General features: G+C 38.5%; 2 protein-coding genes across 15 annotated transcripts in view; one reads left to right on the top strand and one right to left on the bottom strand.

Moving 5' to 3' along the window:
* cep89 (centrosomal protein 89) overlaps positions 1-26,846 on the bottom strand; it is a 105,681-nt gene that overhangs the window by 16,861 nt on the left and 61,974 nt on the right. For 2 of the 14 annotated variants that reach the window (XM_069901802.1, XM_069901801.1), the window contains exon 19: positions 6,712-6,881. The exons of 1 other annotated variant lie outside the window; for it this stretch is intronic. In XM_069901802.1, the coding sequence (XP_069757903.1) occupies positions 6,712-6,881 (170 nt within the window). 11 more of the 14 variants (XM_069901805.1, XR_011345876.1, XM_069901806.1 and 8 more) reach the window with 11 other exon arrangements.
* LOC138744931 (E3 ubiquitin-protein ligase RNF182) lies at positions 6,231-17,627 on the top strand. Its single transcript, XM_069901817.1, has 2 exons — positions 6,231-7,015; positions 16,019-17,627. The coding sequence occupies exons 1-2, from the start codon at positions 6,999-7,001 to the stop codon at positions 16,749-16,751; spliced, it is 750 nt and encodes a 249-aa protein (XP_069757918.1). The 5' UTR covers positions 6,231-6,998; the 3' UTR covers positions 16,752-17,627.

The following is a 26,846-nucleotide window of genomic DNA, read 5'->3' on the forward strand; positions in this document are numbered from 1 at the left end:
AATTTCAGGCAAAATACTTACATATTTGGGAGATTGTAATTACATTAAATGACTTTGGAGGAAGTAATATGGTTTGAGATAGAAGTTTACAAGAATGAAAAAGGCTAAAAGGTTTCTTCTCCTTATGAGAGAAATGATATCATTTGATTTTAAAAAGACTACAGTACAAGACAGAGAATACTCAACGATATCAACTGTTGAGGCTAGAAGAGAAGGTGAAAGGGCAACACAGAAGTGGGGATTGTGTGAAGAAGCAGATGGGCATCTTCAACAAAATTAGTTTCCAGAAGCTTTAAGGGAGATAGGAAAGAAGTGAGTATTATTAAAAGTTTGAGATTGGAGCTAGGGAGAAGTGTGGTTGCAGATCTAGAAGAAAGAAATGAAAACAGCAGAGGAAAACCACTTCTTAATTGGTAAAATGGCTTTGGGCTCTTTGCACTTGTTATGGGAGCTGAGGGCTCTTAAAAGACAGGCAGCAGGAGAGAAAAAAAAAGCAGGCAAGCAGTCATGGATAATTTTGGAATGGCAAAAAAAAGAAGTGTCTGAATAAATCAAGTATTTTGAAAAAAATAAATGAGGAGAAGCTTTCAGCATCTACAGGAGGCTTAATAACCAAAGGACAGATTTTAGGTAACTCTCAAAAAGAACCAGAAAGCATTCTTTTACATTGTGAGCCATGTTGACTTAATTGCATAGCAAGAAAAGACTAAGTAGATTCTATGGTGATTACTGAATTAGGTGCACATTTGGTAAAGAATAAATCCAGAGAAAGAAAAAGGTATTAAAACGACTAGTTCGATAGCTCTTTAGAAATATTGTCCCTGACACAATGAGCCAAACATGTCCCACTCTGGTAGCGTTTAATTGGGAAAGGCTAATTACAAAAAAATGGACAGGAATTAAGGACAGGAAATTGGGGAAAGATGCTCTCAGGAGAAAGCACAGAAGTAATATGGAGGATGTAACAAGAACAGTTGCGCCAGGTTCTGGATAGGTTTGTCCCACTGAGGCAGGGAAAAAGATGGTAGTAAAAGGGAAATGTAGTTGTCAAAACAGGTGAGGCAGCAAGTTAAGAGGAAGAAGGAAGCATACATTAGATTAAGGAAGTAAAACACAAGAAGGGCTCATGAGAATTATATGGTAGCCATGAAGGAACTTAAGAAAGGACTTAGGAGAGCTAGAAGGGGATACAAGAAGGACTTGGCAAATAAGTTTAAGGAAAATATATTCTACGCATACATGAGAACAGAAGGATATCAAGAGAGAAAGCAGGTCTGCTTAGGGATAACGGAGGCAACATGCCTGGAGTTGGAGGAGATTGGGGAGATCCTAAATGAATACTTTGCTTCAGTATTCACTAGAAAAAAAGGACCTTGATCAAGATGAGGTCACAATTAGAACAATTTTATATGCTGGATAGTACTGAGATTAAGAAAGAAGAAGTGGTGGATTTTTTAAAAAAAACACTTTGATTGATATGTCCCCAGGACCAGACAAGATAAATCCCAGGTTGCTATGGTCAGGGAAGTTAAAAAAAATTGCTGGGGCTCTGGCAATGATCTTTGCAACCTCCTTGGCTACAAATGAGGTGCTGGAGGATTGGAAAATGGTAAATGCCATCCCCTTGTTTAAAAAAGAGTAACAGGGAGAATCCTGGGAATTATAGACAAGTGAATCTTACATCAGTGGTTGGCAAACTTTTGGAGAGGATTCTTAAGATCAGAATTTATGACCCATTAGAGAGTAAAGTCTTCTCAGGTATAGTCAGCATGGCTTTGTGAGGAGGAGGTCATGCCTCACAAGCCTAATTATATTTTTTGAGAAGGTAACAAAAGAAATTGATGAAGGTTGGGCAGTACCCTAAACTGATATGATATGATATGTATGGTGTATATGGATTTCAATAAGGCATCTGAAGTCCCCCATGAGATATTCAATCCAAAAAATCATGAAATCCATGGAACCTTAGCCACAGGTGTGGTGGAGGTTTGGAGAGTAGCTCACATATTTCAATTGTTTAAAAAAGGCTCCAAAAGTAACCCTGGAAATTATAGGCCTGTGGGCCTGATGTCAGTAGTAGATAGATTATTGGAAGGTGTTCTAAGAGATCGGATATATAATTATTTATATAGCCAGAAACAAATTAATTATACTCAACATGGCTTTGAGCGAGGTAGATCGTGGTTAACTAATCTGTTGTAGTTTTTCGAGATTACTGGGGAAGTTGACAAAGGAAAGGTTGTGGATGTTGTCTACATAGGAGGTTAGTCAGGAAGGTTCAGATGCTCAGTATGCATGGTAAAGTGGTGAAGTGGATTCAACAATGGCTGGATGGGAGAAGCCAGAGAGTAGTAATGGATGATTGCTTCTTAGACTGGAGGCCTGTGACTAGAGGTGTGCCTCAGGAATCAGTGCTGGAACCATTGTTGTTTGTTGTCTATATCAATTATCTGGATGATGATGTGGTAAATTGGATCAGCAAGTTTGCATATGACACAAAGATTGGAGGCGTTGTGGACGGTTAAGACGGTTTTCAAAGCATGCAGAGGGATCTGGACCAGCTGGAAAAATGGGCTGAAAAATGGCAGATAGAATTTCATGCAGACAAGTGTGAGGTGCTGCATTTTGGAAGGACAAACCAAGGAAGGACAAGCAGGGTAAATGGTAGGGCACAGAGGAGTCCAGTAGAACAGAGGGATCTGTTAATACAGATACATAATTCCCTGAAAATGGCATCACATGTGGATAGGTTTGTAAAGAGAGCTTTTGGCATATCAGCCTTCGTGAATCAAAGTATTGAGTATAGGAGTTGGGATTTTATGGAAAAGTTGTATAAGACATTGGTGTGACCAAATTTGGAGTATTAAGTGGCATTTTGGTCATCTAACTACTGGAATGATATCAATAGGAGAGAAAGGGTGCAGAGAAGATTTACTAGGACTTCAGGAACTGAGTGACAGGGAAGGTTAACAAGGTTAGGACTTTATTCCCTGGAGAGTTGAAGAATGAGGGGAGATTTGAAAGAGATATTTAAAATTATGAGGGGGAAAAACAAAGTAAATGCAGATAGGTGTTTTTTTTCCATTGAGGCAGGTGAGATATAAACCAGAGGACATATTTTAAGAGTGGAAGGGGAAAAGTTTAGGGGGAACTTCTTCACACAGAGAATGGTGGGAGTATGGAATGAGCTATCTGCTAAGGTGGTGAATGCAGGCTCAATTTTAACATTTAAGAAGAATTTTGACATGGATGGGAGAGGTATGGAGGGTTATGGACTGGGTACAGGTTAGTGGGACTAGGCAAAAAATTGGTTCTTCACAGATTAGAAGGGCTGAAGGGCCTGTTTATGTGCTGTAGTTTTCTACGAATGGTTCTATGGCAGAGTATTTTAACCCATTTCTTCTAGTGTGCATCTCACTTATTGGAAAAAAGCTTATCTACATTTACTCTGTCTATCCCCCTCATATTTGTGTGGATAGCAATGGCTTGCAGGTAGAAAGCAGATAGTAGTAGTGGAAGAAAAGTATTCTGCCTGGATATTGGTGACTCGTGGAGTGCCGCAGGGATCTATTCTGAGATCCCTGGTCTTTGGGATTTTTATAAATCACCTGGATGAAGAGGCAGAAAGATAGGTCAGTAAGTTTACGCATGATACGAAGGTTGGACGAGTTGTAGATGGAGCTGAAGGTTGTCGAAGGTTACAAGAGGATATAGAAAGGTTGCAGAGTTGGGCAGGTAAGTGACAGATGGAGTTCAATCTGGATAGGTGTGAGGTGATGCATTTTGTAAGGATAAACCAGAAGGCTGAGTACAGTTAATAGTCAGTTACTTAAGAATCTTAGAGGGAACATATGAATGAATAGAGGGACCAAATTCATATTTCCCTAAAGGTTGCCACACAGGATGACAGGATACTTAAGGCCTTTGGGTTGCTTTGCTTCACTAATAGGGAGATTAAGTTCAAGAGCATACAGTCATGTTGAAACTCTATAAATCTCTGTTGAAACCACATTGGAGTATTGTGTTCAGTTCTGGTCACATCATTTTAGGAAGGATGTGGAAGCTATGGAGAGGGTGCAGAGGAGATTTACCAAGATGTTGCCAGGATTGGAAAATAAATCTTTTTAGGCAAGGTTAGCAGAGTTATGACTTTTCTCTTTAGATTGTAGAAATAGGAAAGGAAACTTCTTAGTTGTCTACAAGATTGTGAGAGGAACAGGTAAGGTGGATAGCCAGTGCCTGTTTCCCAGGGCAGGAATAGCAAACACCAGAGGACACATGTACAAAGTCAAGGGATGGAAGCTTAGGGGAGACATCAGGGCTAGTTTTTTTTATATATATATATATATATATATATATATTTTTTTTTATATATATATATATTTTATATATATATATATATAATATATATATATATATATATTTTTTTTTATATATATATATATATTTTATATATATATATATTTTTTTTAATATATATATATATACACACACACACACACACACACACACACACTCACACACACACATATATATACACACACACATATGTATATACGCAGAGAGTTTTGGGTACCTGGAATGTCTTGCCAGGAATGGTAGTGTTGCTGAAACAGTCAGGGCATTTAGAGAAACAGGCACGTGGATAGAAGAAAAATAGAGGGTTCCGGGGTAGGGAGAATTTAGTACTTTTTTTTTTAAAAAGGAATATGTGGTTTGGCATAACATCGAGGGTCAAAGGGTCTGTACTGTGCTGTAGCATTCTATGTTCTATATGGTTAATGGTAGGATATTTAAGATGAGGAAGAACAGAGGGACCCTTGGGGTCCAAATCCATAGATCTCTCAAGGCTGCTGCACAGGTTGATAGCATAGTTAAGAAGGCTAGATATACTGGGCTTCATTAGTCAGGGGATTCAGTTTAGGAGTCGTGAGGAGATATTGCAGCTCTCTAAATCTCAAGTGAGAACACAGTTAGAATATTGTATTCACCTCATTACAGGAAGGATGTGAAAACTTTGGAGAGGGTGTAGAGATTTCCAAGGATGTAGCCTGGATTGGAAAATATGTCTTATGAGGGAAGGTTAGCAGAGCTAGAATTTTTCTCTTTGGAGCGAAGAAGGATGAGAGGAGACTTAATAGAGGTCTACAAGATGATGAGAGGCATAGATAAGGTAGACAGCCAGCATCTTTTCCCCAGTGCAGAAGTAGCAAGCACCAGAGGACATCTGTACAAAGAGAAGGAAGGAGAGTTTTGGGGAGACATCAAGGGTAGTTTTCTTTTTTTTTTATATAAACACACGGAGTTATGGGTACCTGGAACGTCTTGCCAGGGATGGTTGTGGAGCCTGGAACATTAGGGGCATTTAAGACTCTTGGAATGGCACACAGATGAAAGAAAAATAGAGGGTTATGAGATGAGGAGGGTTTACTTTGGTACATATAGGATGGCACAACATCGAGGGCCGAAGGGCTTCTACTGAGCTGTTGTGTTCTATTTTGTAAAATTCTATTATTCCATCTGAATTCATAGATCTGGAAATGAATACATTGGCCTCAGTTAGCAGCTCAAAATTCTGTGGGGTGAAGAGCCTGTTCCTGTGCTGTTTCATGTACTCTATATAGCATATGTATCCTATTCATTTATATTTTTTCATATTTAAAAAAAAATGATTAATTTATACTGATTTAAACTATGTAAATGACGATAACAAAAGACAACATCTCCTGGCAAAGTGTCAATTCTAAAAAAACATGGCTAATATTTACTGCGTTATTATTAACTATTCATGTTTTGCTTCACTAATAGGAGAATTAAGTTCATTTAATTCATGCAAATTGCTCTGAAGGCAGTGACTGTTGCTTTAAAGACTATATCATTCAGTAACTATAACAACCGAGCAGCTTGGATTGAGTTCTGGAAATATTTTAACCTATTACCTCAGAAAATCCATAAGGAGCTGTAGAAGTAGTTGGTCTATGTCATTTCCCACTCCCTGAACATTATGGGACTTGCATGACAGCTGCCAACAAGATGCAAATCATAGTTGACATGTATCGCTTGAAACAAGATTGCATTTTCTGACAATTATAACCTCTGTTATGCAAGGACAACTTTAGCTGTTGTACTCAGATTTCCCTTCTGCATCCAAGCCACTGTCCAGATGTACTGTATTAATGACGTTTAGTATTTGTCTCTATCCTCCACACCCTACCGGGGAAAGCAGGATTGAATAAAAATCTTCATTTCACACTGCTTCTATCAACAATACAGATCTCACAACTTTAAGCAAAACGAATACTTGTACTGAATCAGAAGATTATCACATGAAAAGGAAAATTCAACACGATACACAAAGGTATAAAACTGGAGCTCATTTGTTGGATGATTTTACTCCTGGATGGCAATCATGTTTCCAACGATCAATTTATTTGGCAACAACAGGAAGAAAAGAGAAACCGGTAGCAATAAATCTTTAAATAAGATCAGCAGTGGTTTCTGACATCGAGATAAAAGAACATAAAATTCAGAGAAATAGAATTTTGACTTCTGCCATTTGTTCATGCACATTTATGAGAAACATTATGTGCATTAGCTAAGCAATCCAACAAAGCAACAGATGGAAATAGTGGAATGCAGGAACCTGGAGCTGTACAATTTCCCATTTATCGATATGTTTTAATTGGCTTGTTTTACCACTGACAGCTTTACCTTTTCTGTTCAAGCACTCCATCAAGGGTTTCCTGCTTATCCTTCAGTAGCTGCTGAAGATGTCGTATTTCCCGTTGGTGCTGTGCAGTCCTTCTGGCAAAATCCTCCTCCTGCTCCTTCATACGGTTGTTGATGTCTCTTAGCTTCACTGCAGCTTTTGTTTGATATGCCTTTGTGAATTAATCGAATCAGTTATTGTTTCCCTGCCGTGAAAAAGTTGCTTACTAATATCACAACAAACAACGAGTCTGTGGATTACCCAAGGAAAATCATACTCTTGTCTGAAAATGCAAGGCACGATCAGGTATTTATTTTATCATCTGCATGCCAGCTTTTTTTTTTTACAAGATTTTGATTCTGATATTCACTTGGGAATATGTAGCCAACGGGCAAAGGTTTCACCATGAAACTAAATCCACAATCCTGCTTTAAGTTTGTTTTCTTTAACTGTTATGTTTAATTAGTCCAGTTTCAAATGAACCGTTGGAAGCATTTCTGTTCTTACTGCCTCTAGAATGCTCATAATGACTTTTCTATATTGATTCTGAAGAATCCTTATTTTTGATCTAAATTTTTGTTTGAAACCATCACTGAAACAAATTAAATCGATCTGAATTTTTAAAAAAACATTTGGGCCAGGATTAAAGGCAAAATATTAATTTCAGAATGTTGGTAGAATCATTGGGTTACTGTGTATTACAGAATCCCTCTCTCTCTCAGCAGGATTGAAAATATAATTTTTAAGAATATTTAACACTTCTGTAAAAAAAAACAACGTAAATTCATACTTCATCATTTTGATAAGTGTGTCAGGTCACTACAACCACTTGAGATTGTTAAATGTAACTTTCAGGGATATGGGACCGATCCTACACTATTTGCTATCTAGTGGAGTTGCAATTATCACCACAAACTGGAAACCACTCAAATGGATTTGGAAGCAAAGAGGCTGCAATATATCTTAACTAATTATTCCTGAAGTTACTCCAAGACCTCATGTTTGGCACCAAAGTGATCAGATTCTTGAGCCTAAATTTGTCGATCCCTTCAGGATCTTCAGTTAGTAAAAATCTCTGCAATCCTCTCGTCTAAAGCAAGTAAAATAATCTGCAATGGCATCTGTTTATACTTTGGTATCAGGTGACTGATAGCTTGCTACACTTATTCTAATGCCACGATAAACACCCCCCTAAAAAGATTATCTTAAATACATAGAGTACCTTGGGTACATAGAAACCAGTGCCTCAAGAGACCTTATCATCAAAATTTGCAAATCGGATTCCATCAATATATCATACAATTGAGCATCCCATTCACTTTAGTCAATGCTACAATCCATTGAACTCTTTAATATCCTTTCTTGTGTGCATCTTCTTAATAGTAAATTGACAGTTCCAAAGTTTATTTCCTCCTGTCTCCAGTTAACAGGTGCCAGCACTAAATTTTACGTCATTTCTCAACTAATGTCCTCTTCTGATCCTCCTGCTGAAGTCTGAGTTTAGTTAGCAGCATTAGTGGAAGAAAAAATTGTCAACGTTTCAAGCTGAAACTCTTCAGCAGGGTTTAGTGCAGTGCTTGCACAAGGCTATTATAAGGAGTCTGTATGTTCTCGCCATGTCGCATGGGTTTCCTCCCACATGCCAAAGACATACAGGGTAAGAAGGTTAATTAGTCACATGGGTGACATAGGCTTGCAGACCAAAAATGTCAACCATTATTTTTCTCTCACTGGTGCTGCTTGACCCACTGAATTTCTCTTGTACATTGTGCTTGGCTTCAAATTCATCAGAATGTAGCCAAGTTACCAGTGAGGAACTGCAAGGATCACTAATGGGAACACTGGTGCCTGTTTTACATGACAATCCCATTAGTGATCCTTGCAGTTCCTCACTGGTAACTTGGCTACACTCTGATGAAGCTTGATGCAAACAATTCTATCATTTTTTATGCAACCGGCTTGCAAATAACATCCTTGATATCCAACTTCATAAAATAATTATAATAAACTTTAAAAGTCTAGAAGACAGATTAAATGCAAAGGAGGGGGAAGTTGTAATCAAGTCCGTCAAGGAAACTTGAAGTATAAATGCTTCATATTAAAGAGATTGAATAAATTCTACTTACACATTCCAAACATGGAAAGAAATCCAAGTTAACCTAGTGTCTAGATCTTTATGACTGAGAATCTTAATAACAAATCAACAACCATTTTGGCATAAATTTCTGATACGAACTGGAAAATGAAACATGTAACAATGACCTATATAAACAAATTCATTCATGATCATCACTACATCAAAATTAACAATCTTTAATGCACCATTTTAGAAGGAGCCAAGCAATTGCACAGAAAGCACCTTCAGTATTTTCTTTATACTTCATGATGTGTGGTGACCCCAAGCAAACCTACAGTATGCATCGAGCTTGTACGTAGAATATTACACCTCAGTACAAGCCCTTCAGCCCATGATATTATGCCCACCTATTTAAACCCATCACATCTGAAACTTTTGTAATAAAAAGGATTCTCCTTGATCTGATCATTAAAACCATCAAAACATAAATAAAATACATTTCTCCCCAGAATTTAGGCAAATGCTTGATCGAATTAGCCAACAGAGGCACATAATATTATGCTGATAATTTTGTGTGTATGAAAAAAACAAAGCAACTAAATAAGAATCAAAATATTACTTTTTAAAAAATCTAATACTAAACATTATAAGTTGCTTTTATTGGCCATGGGAATTAAATGAATGTTTTATGTGCTGGCATCAATTGGGAATAATGATCAACATCAGAATTAAGTGATAGAAAGTCATTTAAAATGTATATTTAAGTACAGCTATGCCCTTTTAATAATTAATACTAACTGTGGCCATTTTCCAATTACCAGATTATTAGATCATGCCCTTTATATATAATTATGCTCTTTTTCTGTGATGAGAAAGGGCAACAATTAACCTTGTAATTTAGAGGGGGGAAAAAAAACAACTGTTTTGAGAAACAGCTGTTATAAAAAGTGGACAAATGCTTGAGAACATCAATGATTCAATGGAGTAGAAGCTGCCAGTTTTCATGTAGCCTATTCCAGCAGATGATAAGCTTAATACAATTTTCAAGTTGGTTGTAATATATCATCCTCTACTCTCCAGAGCAGCAAATTAAAAGCTTTTATGATCAGTAATATGCTGAACAATGGCTCTAGCTAGGGGAAGGTGTAGACTAGTCAGGCCTCTGTTTTCAAAGATGTAGAGGACCATCAGACTCTCCTAATGATGGTTAGAGGTGCACGGAGACGTGGACCAGCCAACAAAATGGCTGATGAACATGGTGACCGCGCAGACCTGGGGTTGACACCAGCCGTCGTCCCGGGTGACCTCCCACGGGGTGGGAAGACGGGGAACTGTAGCGGGAACACTGGCCAACCCCAGGCTGGCGCTCCAATGATGTGGGGACCTGAAGTCAGCGCTTGGGTCCCATATAAACGCGATAGCCAGTGCAATAAACAAGTCTTTGACCTCAGGCTTTGGTGTGCACATTGTTCGTCTCCACATCTGCATAGCACGAATGCTACATTGGTGACCCTGACAGGTCCAACCAGCAGTTTGATCCAAAGATTACGGACCAGGCAGAACTAGCGATCAACCACGTGGTCTCACTCAGGTTCCCAACATTTTGGGTGTCACAACCTCGTGTGGTTTGAGCAGGCTGAGGCTCAGCTCCAGCTTTGGCATGCCACCACCGACAACACCCGCTACTTCTACATTGTGAGCTCACTCGATCAAGACACAGCGGCAAGGGTTGTAGACTTCTTACGGCAGCCTCCAGAGCAAGGCAAATATGTGGCCCTCAAAGAACTGTTAGCCTGCACTTTCGGGCTCTCCTGGTACGAGCACGCTACCAGATTGCTGCATATGGACAGGTTGGGGGATAGGGGCCCCGTCGCTCTAATGAGCGAGATGCTCATTTTAACTGAGGGCCACAAGCCTTGCCTGCTCTTCGAGCAGATCTTTGAGGAGCAGCTGCCCAAGAATATCCAACTCTTGCTTACGGACAAGAACATCAGTGTCCCTCGGAGGATTGCGGCCTGGGTGGACATTCTCTAGAGAGTAAAGGAGGACATCAGCATCATCGTAGACCACATCTGCAAGCCCCACGAACAGCTGACTGTGAGACCAAGACTAGTGGAGAGGCAAGTTAATATCCTGTGACAATTCTGCTCCGACAGTCGACGCCTCCAGCTCAGCAGTAGGAGGCATACTGGATCAGCACATTGAAGGCCAGTGGCAAACCCTGGCCTTTATCAGCAGGCACCTCCATCCCCCGGAGTTCATATACCTCGCTTTTGACAGAGAGCTACTGGTTCTGTATCTGTACTTTTTGGAGAGTTGGCAATTCAAGGTCTTCACTGATCACAAGCCACTGACCTTCGGCTTCCATAAAGTATCGGACCCACGGTCGGCCCAACAACGGAGACATTTGTCCTATGTGTCCAAATTTACCACAGAGATATAGCACATCATGTGGGGAAAACCAATGTGGTAGCCAATGCTCTGTCACACCCAGCGATTGAGTCAGTGCATGCCCTGTCCCGGGGGGGGGGTCGACTATGTGGCCCTCGCCAAAATGCAGCAGCAGGACCCTGAGATCCCCATGTATAGGACACCCATCTCCAGTCTCAGGGTAGAAGACATTCCCATCAACCCAAGGTAACCTGACACTACTGTGCGACGTCTCCAACGACAGCCTCCACTCCATCGTCCCGACTGCATGGTGGCACCAGGTTTTCAACGCCATACACACCTGGCCCATCCTGCAATCTGAGTTACTGTTAAGATGGTGGCTAGCAGGTTTATCTGGCATGGTCTCTGTAACCAGGTCAGCCAGTGGGCCAAGACCTGCACACAAACTACCAGTCTTCAAAAGTGCAGACTCACACAAAGGCGCCCACACTGACTTTTGAACCAGTGCAGCATAGGTTCAGCCACATACACATCAATATAGTGGGGCCACTACCAGTTTCCCATGGGGCGGGATACCTGCTTTCCAAAGACGACCACTCCATGAGGTGGCCTGAGGCGGTCCCGCTGGCTGATACCACCACATAAACCTGCACCAGGACACTCATTGACACATGGGTGTACAAATTTGGGGTCCCAGAGCACCTAATCTCGGACAGGAGGGCACAATTTACTTCTGGGCTCTGGGCAGCACTAACTTCCTGGCGACACAGCTCCACCACCCTCAAACCAATGGGTTGGTAGAGCAGTTTCACAGGCTTCTGAAGGCAGCCTTGATGGCCCGGTTCAAGGGTCCCAACTGAGTGGACAAGCTGCCTTGGGTTCTGCTAGGGATTCGCATCATGCCAAAGGAAGACTTCAGTGCCTCAGTGGCGGAGATAGTCTACGGCACACCCTTAATCATTTCAGGGGAGTTTATGGGCCCTGACAAATGCCCAGAAGAGCCTCCGACCACCCTTGAGAACTTGCAGCGAAAACTGGAATCCGTAGTCCCACAACAAACCCCAGCACATGGCCAACCCAAACATAACATCTCCAGGGATTTAAAGACTTATCAGTTTGTGTTTATGCAAAGGGGTACACACTGGATAACCCTACAATGACCCTACAGGGTCACCAGGGATAACAGCTCCACTTGACATCAGCAGTAAGGAGAAGTCCCTTACCATCAACCACCTGAAACCGGCATATCTGGATTGTGACCAGACGGTCTCTACTTCTCCCCCGTGACACAAGGACAGACCGCTCAAGTCAACAGATAACAGTTCTTGGGCTGGGGGCGGGGGGGGGGGGGTGTCTTGTAGCGGCTTGTGGATGGCGACTTGGACTGGCCCACAAAATGGCCGATGAATGCGGCAACCAAGCGGGCCTGGGTGTGACACCGGCCATCATCCCAGGTGACCTACCACATGGCATTAAGACAGTGAACTGTGGTGGGAACGCTGGCCATCCCCAGGCCAGCACTCAAATGATGCAGGGCCCTGGCGCCTGTGCCCCATATAAATGCGACGGCCAGCGCAATAAGCCAGTCTCGACTTCAAGGTTTTGGTGTGCCTGTCATTGTTCTCCATGCCTGTGTAGAGTGAACACTACAAAGGGATTGTACGTTCATGAAAAAGAGCCTTTTGGGACTTAGGAATTCGAAACTGTTAAAGTATCTGGGTGCATCAGAAGTGTCATAGATGCATGTGGAAAGGAATTGGATGAGGATAAAGGATGAAGTTAGGTCAAGAATAAACAGGTTCAGTGTGGCAAGAGTAGGCTGAAGCAACAGATCTGCCCAGACATCCTACTTACATTAAAATTGAAAAGGGGTGTGCTGAGATCAGAAACTATGAGGGTGGAAATTATGGAGGGAACATCTTTAAATGTAATTTAATTTAGATATGCAGCACAATAAAAGGCCCTTCTGGTCCACAAGCCCATGCTGCCCAAATACCCCAATTAACCTACAACCCCTTGTACATTTTAGAAAGATGGGAGGAAACCAGAGCACCCAGGGGAAACATACACAGGTAGAATGTACAAACTCCTTACAGTAAGAGCCAGATTTGAATCCCAGTCCCTGGAGCTGTAATAGTAATGTGATGACCATTACACTAACCATGTCACTCCCTATGATTGGCTGTCTGATGTCAGGTCTTGCCTTGTAGAAAAATCACAGAGCTCATTTCCTGATATTTCTTAACAATACTCTTGAAAAGTCCAGCTCTAATTTCTACACTATCCATTGCAGAAACTTCACTGTATTATGCACCATAACCAGTACCTTTAAGTGGAGTATTCTGAGACCTTGCTCATCATAGTCAGGACTTCAACCATTCTAACTAAAAATGTGCTCCAAAAAATATATAAATGCAAATACTGTCCTGCACGAGGCTCATATACAAGCAATCTATGGTGCATAACCAAAGGCACTTAGCACTCCATCCCTTACCTGCAATCAGGTTGTTCTCCTCTCACATTTTTGAAAGTGGAAGATGAAGTGTGTGGATCTGACTCTGGTCTGAGGAAATCGATGGTTTCCTATGGAAATGCTTTGATCAGTTGACTGGGCTGTAAAGGTTAAAACCTTGTGTTTTTTTTTACCTTTTAGTTAATTTTATGACTAACCCTTTAAGAAAAATTGTTGTTTGTAGTGTTACCATAGTTACTGTGACATCAAATGTCGTAATATCTGGGCGTAAGGGGAGCTTGCTTTCATTCTTCGAAGAACCATGGAGGAGGTGTAAGCATAGAAATACTTTTTGAATTCATCTTATTTCGTCTTAATCATCTCTTATTATAGTCTTTATATCGTATGTTTTTATCAAACTTCTATGTACTTGATTAAAAATAATACTATTAAAAAGCCAAAGAAAAATAATTAGATACATTGAACCTGGCAGCCTACTGACAGCTAGCCAATGCAAATAGTATTTGTTACTCAATACAGATGTTTTCTAGGTTTTGAATAAGCGTTTCATCGTGTGAAGAAAAGTGAATGAAACAAAACATTACAATTTTCAATGAACATCTTCAATTTTTACCTTACAAGAGTCTTTGATAAAGTTGCTGTAAATAACTGGAGCTTTATCCTGAGAAACTTCTGCAATGACATGGGGACAAGATGGTTGGTGCAGATATAAATCCAGGTGCAAGTCCGGAGACTTTAGATTTTCTTCTCTCTACTGCCTAGTTCCGGAGCACCCTGATGTTATGACCAGATGTCAAGAACAGTCACTCTCTCTGGAATGCAGAACCCAGCTTGGACTGAGGCCCAACCAAGGTTATTACAGAGTAACGTGTGTGCTCAGCTGGACCAGATGCCATAATTTATTGGAAATAATTTTGTTAAAACCTATGTAAGCAACTAAAATTACCAGATTCCCAGAGTAACTACAGGAACATTGCTTGAAGCATTCCATATAATCAAAGCAGCAAAACTGCACAGTATAATATGAGCAGCAATATTTGAAAGCAGGTTTCAATTCTCTATTAATGGACTGTGATAAACCAATTAATTGAATATGGTTTGAAAAGAAAGTCCACTTATTGATCCGGCATGATAGGAAAAAATGATTTGTGGTTGCAAAATCTACAGTTTGCTATCTTATATGAGAATATTAACAAAAATATTTCAAGACAATTGAAAAAAAATTTAAAAAAACACAAGTCGTCAATGGAGAATGAAACTAAAACTGATATTCCTGTTTTTTTTAGCAGAACTGGAAAAGAGAGAAACAAGTACATTTAAGGTTATGGGGGAAAGGAGGGTGTGAAGGTGAAAGTTGTCAAAGCAACTTTTCAAAAACTGGCAGTTCAAAATGCAAATGAAAGTGCACTGGGAAGGGAGGGAGGGAGGGAAAGGCACCTCTAGTGTTTTGAAAATGGTAGAATTTATGGGTCGGTTGAGATGCTGAGTGTGGGGAATGGTGGAGTGGAAGGGAACATTCCTTGTTCTGGATGGGTTGATAAAGGATGAAACCAAAACTACCAATTAATTACCTTCTTCGTTTCACTTGGTCCATATCTGACTCCACTCTTCTTTTTGACACATCTACCTCCAACAAACAACATCTGTCATAAGCTCACCCGCTCCATCAATTTCAAGTGCACTTCTTCTCTACATAATTTTCTGTGATTCTAGTTTCTCAATCTTGATTACATCTACTCTGATGACAACTTTTCATACCAACAACTTTAAAATGCCTTTGATTCTTTAACCCTGCATTTCTCTCTACCATAGTTGACAGGGCTCTGAACCACATTTCTTCTTTCCCATCCCCATAATTTTTCTCTCATGCCTTTGTATCACAGCTAGGACAAGAATAGAATGCCTCACCAGCTTCCAGGTTCAATGGTTTAACCTACATGATGCACGCCATCATCAATGAGGTTCCATCAGAAAATACAACTTTCTGATCCACATTTCTATCTCCACCTATCACTCTTCTCATCACAGCAGTTTCCTCATACCACAGCACCAGATGCAGCATCTCCCCTTTTACCTCCTTTCTTGCCATCATCCCAAGATCCAGTTATTCAAGGAAAACTTATGAATATCTTCAAACTACCCAGAAAAATTCAAATAGGTTATGCCCCATTATTAATCATCTACTATAGCAAAAATTGAAATTGAAAATTAGTTATTTCTTCAGTTGATCGTGGATTTCATCTTAGTATAGAAACAAAATACATTTCTTAATTAAATGTTTAACTTCATTGATTTACCAATGAATATAATGTCTTGCCGAGAGAATATAATTGCACGTTTATGTTACATGGGTTTCTTCTTTCCTCAGAGTGCCTGAATTAAAGATGAATTGCACTGACACAGCAGGAGATGAAAGTACTGAACTGGAATGTACAATTTGTTACCAAAGGTACAATAGCCATAGCCGAAAGCCGAAGATATTGGAATGTTTACACAGAGTATGTGCAAGATGTCTACACAAAATCCTAGATACCAATGACCGCTCCCACACCATGAGCTGTCCCTTCTGTCGTCAAGACACAGAAGTTGATGAGGGTGATGTTGAAACTCTTCCTGATGATAGAAACATCATGTGCAAACTTACAGCACAGGACAGGGCAACATGGAATTCTGGTTGCAAAGAGATTGTTTTAACACCAAAGAATTTCACTTCATCTAATTCAACACTTGATTCTTCCAACTGCTTAGTTATTACCATAAGGGAGATTCAAAGAAATTCTCCAATGACTCCAAGAAGGCATAACACCTCTGATTACCATACTGATCACAGTCTTGAAACCATATCTATTACGTCCCAAAGTAGAATTGATCAAGATGTGTTCTCTAAAATTTGTAACCGTGTGCCGAGAATACTAGTGTGGTTTCTTGGTTTCTTCTATTTCAGCTCGTTGCCACTTGGAATTTATCTTTTGGTAATCCAAAAAGTGGCTCTCGGTATTGTTTGTGTCAGTCTTGTTCCTTCCAGTTTGACTGTTTGCTTGATCTATGGTTTTTGTCAGTGCCTTTGTCATGGTATATGTGATTGCTCATCGAGAAACTAAAAGCAACTACTTACCACAACAACAAAATATGGATTTCATTGGCATCCTAATTAAATGTGATTGAAACCACAGCTTGTCTTGGAACCATGCATACAGTTGTAGGGAAGACAATTTCAAATGTCTGCTGTGTTGTGAGATTGCACTCCCAAATATCTTGGCTGCAATTTTAAAGAACTGCTTTTATTTAAAGCCTTTCACAGCTCAAGAATCACAAATTCTTTATAACCAACAAAGAAATTTGGTTTAATTACTGTTACAGAGTAGATAATATCACAACCAACTTACACAATGCAGAATCCCATAACCCCTCTATAATCCATTACTGTTTTCAGCACTTAAATTAAATACATTTCTCAATCATTCATACTCAAATGACTAAAAACTCACAATTAAACTCTTCCCCTCCAATCATTCTTTGAAAGACAACATATCCTTCCCAAGATATGGCACCAAACACAGTGGCAAAACAAATGGTTCCTGCTTTTTCATGCCTGGAGGTAAAAGCTATAATTTTGTACTCTTGGAGTACATTTTTTAAATTATATATATTCACACATGGTCTATGAAGTCTCTTTGTTCCTCCACAGTTCTCAAATAAAAAGTTATTTAATATGTTGCTCTCTGGATCCAAAGAAAACATGGATATCACGGACTCTGAACTGAAATGAATACAAAATATACATTTCAATGACTGTACTTCCATTATAGTCTCACTTGCTTTTAGTGGGCCAGCATTATATCTTTGAAAAACAGCAACGATCTAATATTAGAGAAATCCAGATTTGGATCAGACTTAAAGTCCAAATATTTAAACCAGCCTTTTTATTTATCTCCAGCCAATCTAAAGCCATGAATTGCTTTAAAATTTTACCTTTTACTTCCCTAATCATTTGCTTGTCTTGCATTTTTCATTAATCCAAAAAGGATTACCTTCATCTAATATTTATATGAAAAAAATAGCCATTTCTCATATTGAACCGTATTATTATAAACAATTTTTGTAAATTTGGTAGGCAATGACGTTCCAGAGCATCATTTTTTCTCCATGAATTAGAGCTAGAAGAAGCTGATTATTTTATTACTCATTATTATGATACAGTATTTTCAATGTTCAGGTGGATGTTTAAACTATTTACACCATTCAAATTTTTGTACACATATGCAAACCTGAAAAATAAGTTACTTCATCATATGTATGCAATGTTTACATCTCTGTTAGCCAAACGATTAAATTTTAAGATGTGCCACAATCCCAGTTCAGATTTATTTTGCTCATTTAAATGACTGACATTTTGATTTTCCCTTTATAGACTTTTTGAGTCCATAACATATTAAATAACCATTTTCATATTGTCCACCAAAATATGTCGGGTTGATTATATAATTAAGGGTCAGTTCTTGCTGCCTAAACTCACAGATCCTGATCACCCCTCTTCAGAATTTAGATCCTCAACATCCAGCCAAGGTATCTTGCTAGCCTGAAATGTTCTGGATTCACACTCTGTCCCTAGTTTGATGCCTATAAAAATGGAAGGCATTCAGAAATATTTCAAAGCTGTTAAAAGTGAAGTAATTAATTTAAATTTAAAAAAAAATACAATATTATCTTATCAACACAGGAATACATAAAAATATATAAAACTAGATTAATCAAAAGGGAAATTATCTTCCACTTTTTTCCACAGCTTCACAATCCTCATTAAAATAAATAGGGCCATGGATCTACATCAAAACTAATGTGTTAAATTCCCCAATCAGGTAAGTTTTCAGGAAGATTGAGCTCTATTCTAGTTACCATGGGAAATCCAGCAGTGGAAGACCTTGAGGGTGTGGCTTCCACTTCTGCTGCAAACTGACTACACCAGTGGTTCTCAACCTTTTCCACTCACATACCACTTTAAGTATTCCCTATTGCTTAAGATGGTATAAAAAGTTTGAAAACCACTGTTTTAATTGTACCTAAATGACTCGTTATGTGCATGGTTTCATTACTCCAAAGGAAATGGGCCAATGGGAAGGGAAGGTTGAGAATCACTGCTCTAGACCGAATTGTTTTTGAAATATTTTGCTTGAGAAAAATTGTCATTGGCCCATTGAGAATCACTGGTTTAAGGCAAGAGGAAGGAGGTTTAAAAGTGGATCTAAGAGGAGAGTTTAAAAAAAACAACATGGTTGGTATCTGTAACTCAATGTGAAAATATACAATCATTATGATCAAGAATCATTGATACACATAGTTGAATAGGCAAGGCACAGAGGAACAGGCAAATGAGATATGTTTGGATGAGCAAAAAGATCACATGATAGGGTGAATGTTGAGTATCAGTCAGCTTCACCCGAATAAAAAAGCCACTTGATTGGCACCCCATCACATCCAAAATTCGTCAGCTGTTTAAAATTAAATTTTAAATTTTAAAAATTTAGACATACAACTCTATAACAGTCCCTTTTTGGCACATGAGCCCGTGCCACCAAATTAACCTACAACCCCCCATCCCCCCCCCCCTTACGTTTCAAATGGTGAAAGGAAATTGGAGTCCCCGAGGAACACAGGGAAAACGTTCCAACTCCTTACAGACAGCGCGGGATTCTAACTCAGGTCCCAATCACTGTAACATTGTTGCGCTATCTGCTATGATAACCATGGTTAGGGCCTTTAGATGAAGAAGTAGAAGGATGGATCAGTAGATAACACAAAAATTGGTGGTGTGAGTAGAGTAGAAGATTATCACACATTACAACAGGATAGAGACAGGATGCACAGTTGGGCAAAGAAATGCCAGATAGAGTTCATTCCAGATAAGTATGAAGTGATGCATTTTGGAAAGTTGAACGAGAAGGTGGAGTACATGATTAATAGCAGGATTCTTAGCAGTGTGGAAGAACAGAGGGACAGATCTCTAAAGGTTACCATGCTGATTGATAGGGTAGTTAAGAAGGCTTATGACATGCTGGCCTTTATTAGTTGGGGGAATTGAGTTCAAGAGCCATGAGATAATGTTGCAGCTCTGGTTAGACCACACTTGGTATATAGCGTTCAGTTTTTGTCTCCTCATTACAGGAAGAATGTGGATGTTTTGAGAGAATGCAAACAAGATTTACCAGGATGTTGCGTGAATGGTGAATGTGTCTTATGAGGCGCAGTTAATGGATCTAGGACTTTTCTCTTTGGAGCAAAGAAGAATGAGAAGTGACTCAATAGAGTTATGAGAGGCATAGAAAGGGTGGACAGTCAGCACATTTTTGCCTAGGTGATAGTAGCAAATGCCAGAAGGCATCTGTATGTGGTGAGGGGAGAAAAGTTTAGGGGTGAAGTCAAAACTTTTCCCCTTCCCCCGACACAGAGAGTAGTGGGTGCCTGGTAGAAGTTGGTGCAATATGGACATTTTAAAGACATTTAGACAGGCAATGGATGCAAGAAAAATAGAAAATTATAGGTGTGAGGTAGGGTAAGTTTAAATTGTTGAGTAGGTTTAGAAAGGTTGGCAGAACACTGTGGACTGAAGGGCCTGTTCCGTGATGTAATGTTCTATGTTCTTAACTAATGCCAATACAATACTCTACCTTTTATAGATGATCAATACCCAGAAAAATTCAGCTTTTCCTTTGAAAATTTTAGAAAAGTCAATATCTGCTGTACCCTGTTCCACAGGTTTACTCTTCCTTAAAAGAAGAATTACTCTAAGATCACCTAGTTCTTATACTTAAAATTGTGACCCCTATATAGTCTCCATCCTGTATGGCTGAAGTTCACTGCATAAATACAATTCCTCAGGACTAGTTGATAGAGGTGTAAAATCTCTTCTATGAAATTATCCTGAAGTCTTTGTTTTCTAAGTTCTCTCAACAGCAAAGGTGCTTCATGCTGGCAACTAATTTTGTCACCCTTGACTTCACCCTTCCCAAATATTACCCATAATATAAAAACCATACTATTTCAATATATATCTAATCAACATCTTGCTGATGAACAAAAAGCATACACTAGCCTACTACATCTCATCTGATGCTTCACAGGATTGCTCACAAACCTATAGAGATTTAAAGTGAAAAGAGAGGATTTAAAGTTGCAAAAGGAAATGAGGGCAGATCATGGATGGAGGGAAAGAGAGATGATTGTGAGTGGATGGGTATTAAAGATGGTTTTCAAGAAATTGAGCTTCCATTTCTGATCATCATGAATCTCCATAACTATATTCAGTAAGCTAGAGACTTTGTACTAAGGCATCGTCTTGTGAATGGAGTCGAAGGGGAGGTAATAGCTGCTTTTGTTTTGAATAGTTTATTTTGGTCTTCAAATATATATCAAATTACATCTTTTACATAAATATAGTAAAATACTCTATATGCCAGTTACATACAAAATAAAAATACTTAAAAAATACAAATTTTAATAAATATTTGGAACAAAAATCAACCAAAAAAATAAAATTTCCAAAGCAATAAGCATTCAAGCACCCCCCACCACACACAACCGCTACCCCCTTCCGCTTTCTCCTTAACTTAAACAAGATAAACGGATACAGGGTCTTACTGTCCACCACTGGAGCTTACAGTCTAAATAAAAATAGTATAAAATAGAGGGAAGATCATAACTTTACAACAGCAATATTATGCTTGTGCACCAATATAAATCAAATACAGTTGCCAGGCCTTGAGGAATGTATCATGTTTGTTTCACAAATTATATTCCATATTGTTTCCATAGGGATACAACTGGCCATTTCTGATCTCCATCTTGCCAAAGAGATCTGTGTATTTGACTTCCATGTGATTGAAAACCACTGTTTTAATTGTACCTAAATGACTCGTTATGTGCATGGTTTCATAACTCCAAAGGAAATGGGCCAATGGAAGGGAAGGTTGAGAATCAATGCTCTGGACCTAATTGTTTTTGAAATATTTTGCTTGAGAAAAATTGTCATTGGCCCATTGAGAACCACTGGTTTAAGGCAAGAGGAAGGAGGTTTAAAAGTGGATCTGAGAGGAGAGTTTAAAAAAAAACACAACATGGTTGGTATCTGTAACTCAATATAAAATTATACAATCATATGATTGGCACACATTTCTTGGCTATTGCCAGTGCAACCTTAGTAAACAATATTTGATACTCAGTAAGATGATTACTAATATCTATAAAGTTTCCCAATAAATATAATTCCAGGTTACCAGGAAAATTAACTCCAGTTATCTTTGTTAAGACTTTCAAAACTTCTTGCCAAAAAGAGTTGACCTTGGTACATGACCACACTGAATGAAGAATTGTTCCTTCCTCTATTTCACATCAAAAACATCTATCTGATATTTCTGGTTTTGATTTGTGCAATCTTTGCAGAGTCAAATATAATTGATGCAAAAAATTATATTGCACCAAACCAAACCTCGCATTGATACTTGAAGTTACCCCATCTTGACACCATTCAGCCCAAGATTGTTCCGATATGTTCACTGCCAGATCTGCCTCCCATCTTTCCCTCAACCAATGTATTCCAGACTTATTCCCGTCCATTTGCAGGGCATAATACATTTGAGTTATAAATTTAGATATTCTCCCCATCCATAAATGTACACTCCAATTGACTCACTCCTGGAGGAGTCATATCATTTCCCCAAGTTTCTCCAAGAAAAGCCCTTTGTTGTAAATAACAAAGAAAAGTGCCATTTGGAACATCATAAGTTTGTTTCATTTGTTCAAATGACATTAAAACTCTATCTTTATAGCAGTCAGCAATGTAGCAAATCCCTTTCTGTGACCATATATTTAAAATCTTATTTCCCATTATCACAGGCATAGTACAAAATACATAGTAGAGATCTTAAAAGATATTCCAGTTTTCCTTCTTATATTGTGTGACGAGCCCAGAGGACCCATAAACACAGCAACAATAGATATTCACCAAGACAAATGGTTACTTAAACAAAAGTTACTTTTAATTATCTTTAAACATGAAAACCGAATCACACTTTAACTTAACTAACCTAACTCCCTTCTAATTCTAAGTGCACATGTATGTAATATGTGTGCAAGTTTAGAAAGGTTTTTTGGTTCAGACAAATCTCATTTCTCACTCCTCCAAGTTCACTGGTTGCAGGCAATTCTTATACTGTGCACAGAATTTAACATTTATAAAGTTCATCAGGCTTTGGTTCTTGAAAGGTAAATGGTTACCACTCAGGAAGGTTCTTGTCGGTTTGTGAAGCCAGATAATACTTTTTTAAATCTGGGAGCCTCAATCCCCCTAATTTATGATCCCACATCAATTTTTCTAAAGTTATTTTAGGTAGTTTATTATTCCATAAAAATTGCCTTACCAAACCATTTATTATTTTAAAAACTTATTTGGTAAATATATTGGTAATGACTGGAATAAATATTGAATCTTTGGCAAAATCTTCATTTTAATACAATTAAATTTCCCTATTAACATTAGGGGCGGGTCCTTCCATTTCTGTAAATCTTTTTCTATTTTCACCAGCAGAGGGGAGTAATTCAACTTATACAAGTTATTACCTAGCATAATTCCCGAGTATTTAATCTCTTCACTTTTTCATTTAAGCATAATATTCATTTAAAACATTCGTATCTTATATCCTGATACTCATCCATATTTTATTAAAATTTCCTGTAGTTTTTCCATTGACCTTTCAGGTTCACACATATATAACAGTATATCATCGGCAAACAAACTAATTTTGTGTTGGACTCGCCCGACCTCAAAGCCTTTAATTTCAGGATCGCCCCTAATCATTTCTGCTAGAGGTTCTATCGTCATAACAAATAATGCCAGAGAGACGGGGCAGCCTTGCCTACTTGATCGACTCCACAGGTACATTCCTGATATTTGATTACTGGTTATTATTTTTGCTTGTGGTTTTTGAAATAATGGCCTAATCCAGTGAATAAATCCTCATCCTATACCTAACTTTTCCAATGTTTTAAACAAAAACAAAGCCATTCAAGTCTATCAAATGCTTTTTCTGCATCTCGTGGCACCACTATGTTGGGATCCTTCCTTGATTGAGCTAAATGTATTATGTTAAATAATTGCGCCACGTTATTTGACAATTATCTACCCTTAACAAATCCCACTTGATCTGCATGTATTAATTTTGGTAAATACTGTCCCAGCCTGTACGCCAGAGCTTTTGCTATTATTTTGTAGTATCAGTCAGTGAGAGTCTCTATTCTTTCTTGTAGTGTCTGAGTTTCTATTGCTCGCTCTATCACATCTGCGAAGAAAGGCATTAGCAAATCTTCAAATTCTTTATAAAACTCAGCCAGCAATCCATCCTCACCCAGAGCTTTGTTAGCCTGAAGAGTTCCTAATGCTCTTTCAATTTCACCCCTAGTAAAAAAGTAAATCTAATTCTTGTGTGCACTCATCATTCAACTTGGGAGTTCCATGCCATGCAGGAATTTTTCTATTTCCCTGGGAGCCAGATTTGAATAAATTTTTATAATATTGTTTAAATTTTTCATTTATCTATTTTTGATTATATGTAACTATATCATTTTCCTTCTGTATAGCATTTATAGCTCCTACTGATTCTTCAGCCTTCACTTGCCATGCCAGTACTTAATGTGCCCGTTCTCCTAATTCGTATTTCTGTTGTGTTTAATATTGTCTTCTCTACGCTATATGTTTGCAAAATATTGTATTGAATTTTCTTATTTTCCATTATTCTATATTTATCCTGTTCTCAGTTCTCTTATATTCTTTTTCTAATTCCCCTATTTCTTTTTCCAGCTTATTTATTTCTACATTAAATTTTCTTTTAATCTTTTTTTGTAAATGCCTTTAATGCATTCCATATTAAAAAACTATTATCTCTCAATCCCAAATATATTTCACAAAAAAATTCTTTCATCCCTCTTATAAACTGTCTAAAATCCTCCCTTTTTAGCAACATTATATTCAATTGCCACCTATATTTGCTTTCTTGTTTCTCTGATAGTTATACTACTAAAGTTAGTGGTGAATGACCGAATGTAATCTGGTTAAGTATTCCGTTTTTATTACTGTCGTTCAAACTCAACGGTAATAAAAACAAATCTATTCTAGCATGTGAATCATATTATTTGAATAAAATGAGTAATCTCTTTCCCTACGATTGGACTGCCTCTACACATCCATCAAATTTAAGTCTTTCATATTTGAGAGAGTTAACTTAGCTGCCTTAGCTCTTGTTACTGTTTTTGCTGATTTATCAAGAATTGGATCCAATCAAAAATTAAAGTCTCCACCAATCAATATATTTCGCCTTCTCTCTACTGCTTTTAGAAACACATCCTTCATGCCTTGTCGTCATAATTTTGGGCATAGATATTCATCAACGTCCAAGATTCTGAATAAAGTTTGCTGTTTTATCATTACATATCTACCCACTTGGTCCACAGAAATATTTTATATGGTAATCAGAACATTTTATTAATTAGGATTGCCACTCCCACTGCTTTTGAATTAAATGATGAAGACCTGCACCCCCCTCCCCCCATAACTGCTTCAGTTTGTCGTGTTCTGCTTTAATAAGATGTGTTCCTTGGAGAAATACCTCATGGGCTTTTATCTTTTTTAAGTATTATTTTCCTTTTGACCATTCCATTCAAGCCATTAACACTAAAACTTATAAACTTCAATGTCTTATCCATAGCAGCATATCATAAATTCTGTGCAAATAAATATGTAGTTTCATAATCTGTACCCTCACCCTAAAAATTATGCAACCTCCGCTCCAACAGTAACGAAGACAGGAAGTCCTTGAGGCCCGCAAAAGCCTCCAGGGATGAGGAAGAAGAACCCCACCCTAAAGCGCCATCTTGAAAACTAAACTCCTTTACTGATGCCATTACCACCCTTAAACCAAAGTTGCACCATATTGTTGTTTTCAGTACTTTCTTTCCACTCTCCGAGCTCCCTGAGAAGCGTAAATAGGATAAAACATTGACATTTCTTAATAAAATTAAGACGACCTTCACAAAAAAACTTTATGTCCATAAAATATCTTATTTACACCAGTCTTTTCACAGTCAACCTTTCTCGTGACTATCTTCCTTTTCTTGCTCCTCTTTATAATTGTCGAATAAACTCTTCCACCTCCTCTTTTGATTTGAAGTATCTTCTGTTACCTTCAGAGATTTCCACTCTCAACATCGCAGAGTACAACATCGCGTACTTAAAAGTTCTTTTCACAGAGCTGCCCCTTGACCACGTCGAACTCTCTTCTTTTCTGAATTACCACATTGCTGAAGTCCCGAAAAATCTTGATCTCTGCATTGCCCCACTTTATTGGGGAACAAGAATTCCGTGTATTTTCATAAACAACTCTCAGGATCATCTCCCTATCCTTGAAGCTCAACAATCTCACCAAAACAAGTCAAGGTCGAGCTTCACCCATACTCCTCGATCCAAGCGTTCAGTGAGCACGTTCAATATGGACTCGTTCGCTGAGTTCTTTGGTGCGAAGGACTTGATGAATCCAAGTCTCAAAGAATTTCACAGCATCTCTGCCTTTTGCACCTTCTCTCAGGCTGACTATTCTCATATTGTTCCTCTAACTGAAGTTCTCCATGTAATTCAGTTTGTCCAGAAGAAGTTGCTTATCCGTCACCCATTTTTCGGCTTGCTTTTTCAATTCTTTAATTTGTTTGTCATGTTTGCTGAGATCTCTCTCAGCACTATCCATTCTTTCAATTACATCACTAATAAATTCACCCATCTTTTTCACTGAAGTGGTAAACTCTTTAATAGCAATCTCCACATTTGTGAAACATGTCCCAGACCTCTTGAGTTCTTGCAACAGAGTTTCCAGATCTAGCATTCGTTGGGAAGAAGAGGCATCTCCACCCACACTGTCCATTGGAGCGGCTGGCAAAGCCAGAGCTTATTCCATTGTTGACTTTGTTTTTTTTCTTCCCTGCAATCTTCCAGTCATCCTTTGACAGTTTTCTTCAGAAGATATATCCACACTTTTTCCAGTCAAAATAATTCTGTCAAAACCACTTTTTGGTCGTCTATTGGTAATTTTTCTTGGGAGAGCTTGGAGAAGCATGTCTGCTCAGTCACCCAGCATAGTCATGCCCCCATAACTGCTGTT

Source organism: Narcine bancroftii, chromosome 10, assembly GCF_036971445.1.
Source record: "Narcine bancroftii isolate sNarBan1 chromosome 10, sNarBan1.hap1, whole genome shotgun sequence".
NCBI classification, from domain to species: Eukaryota; Metazoa; Chordata; class Chondrichthyes; order Torpediniformes; family Narcinidae; genus Narcine; species Narcine bancroftii.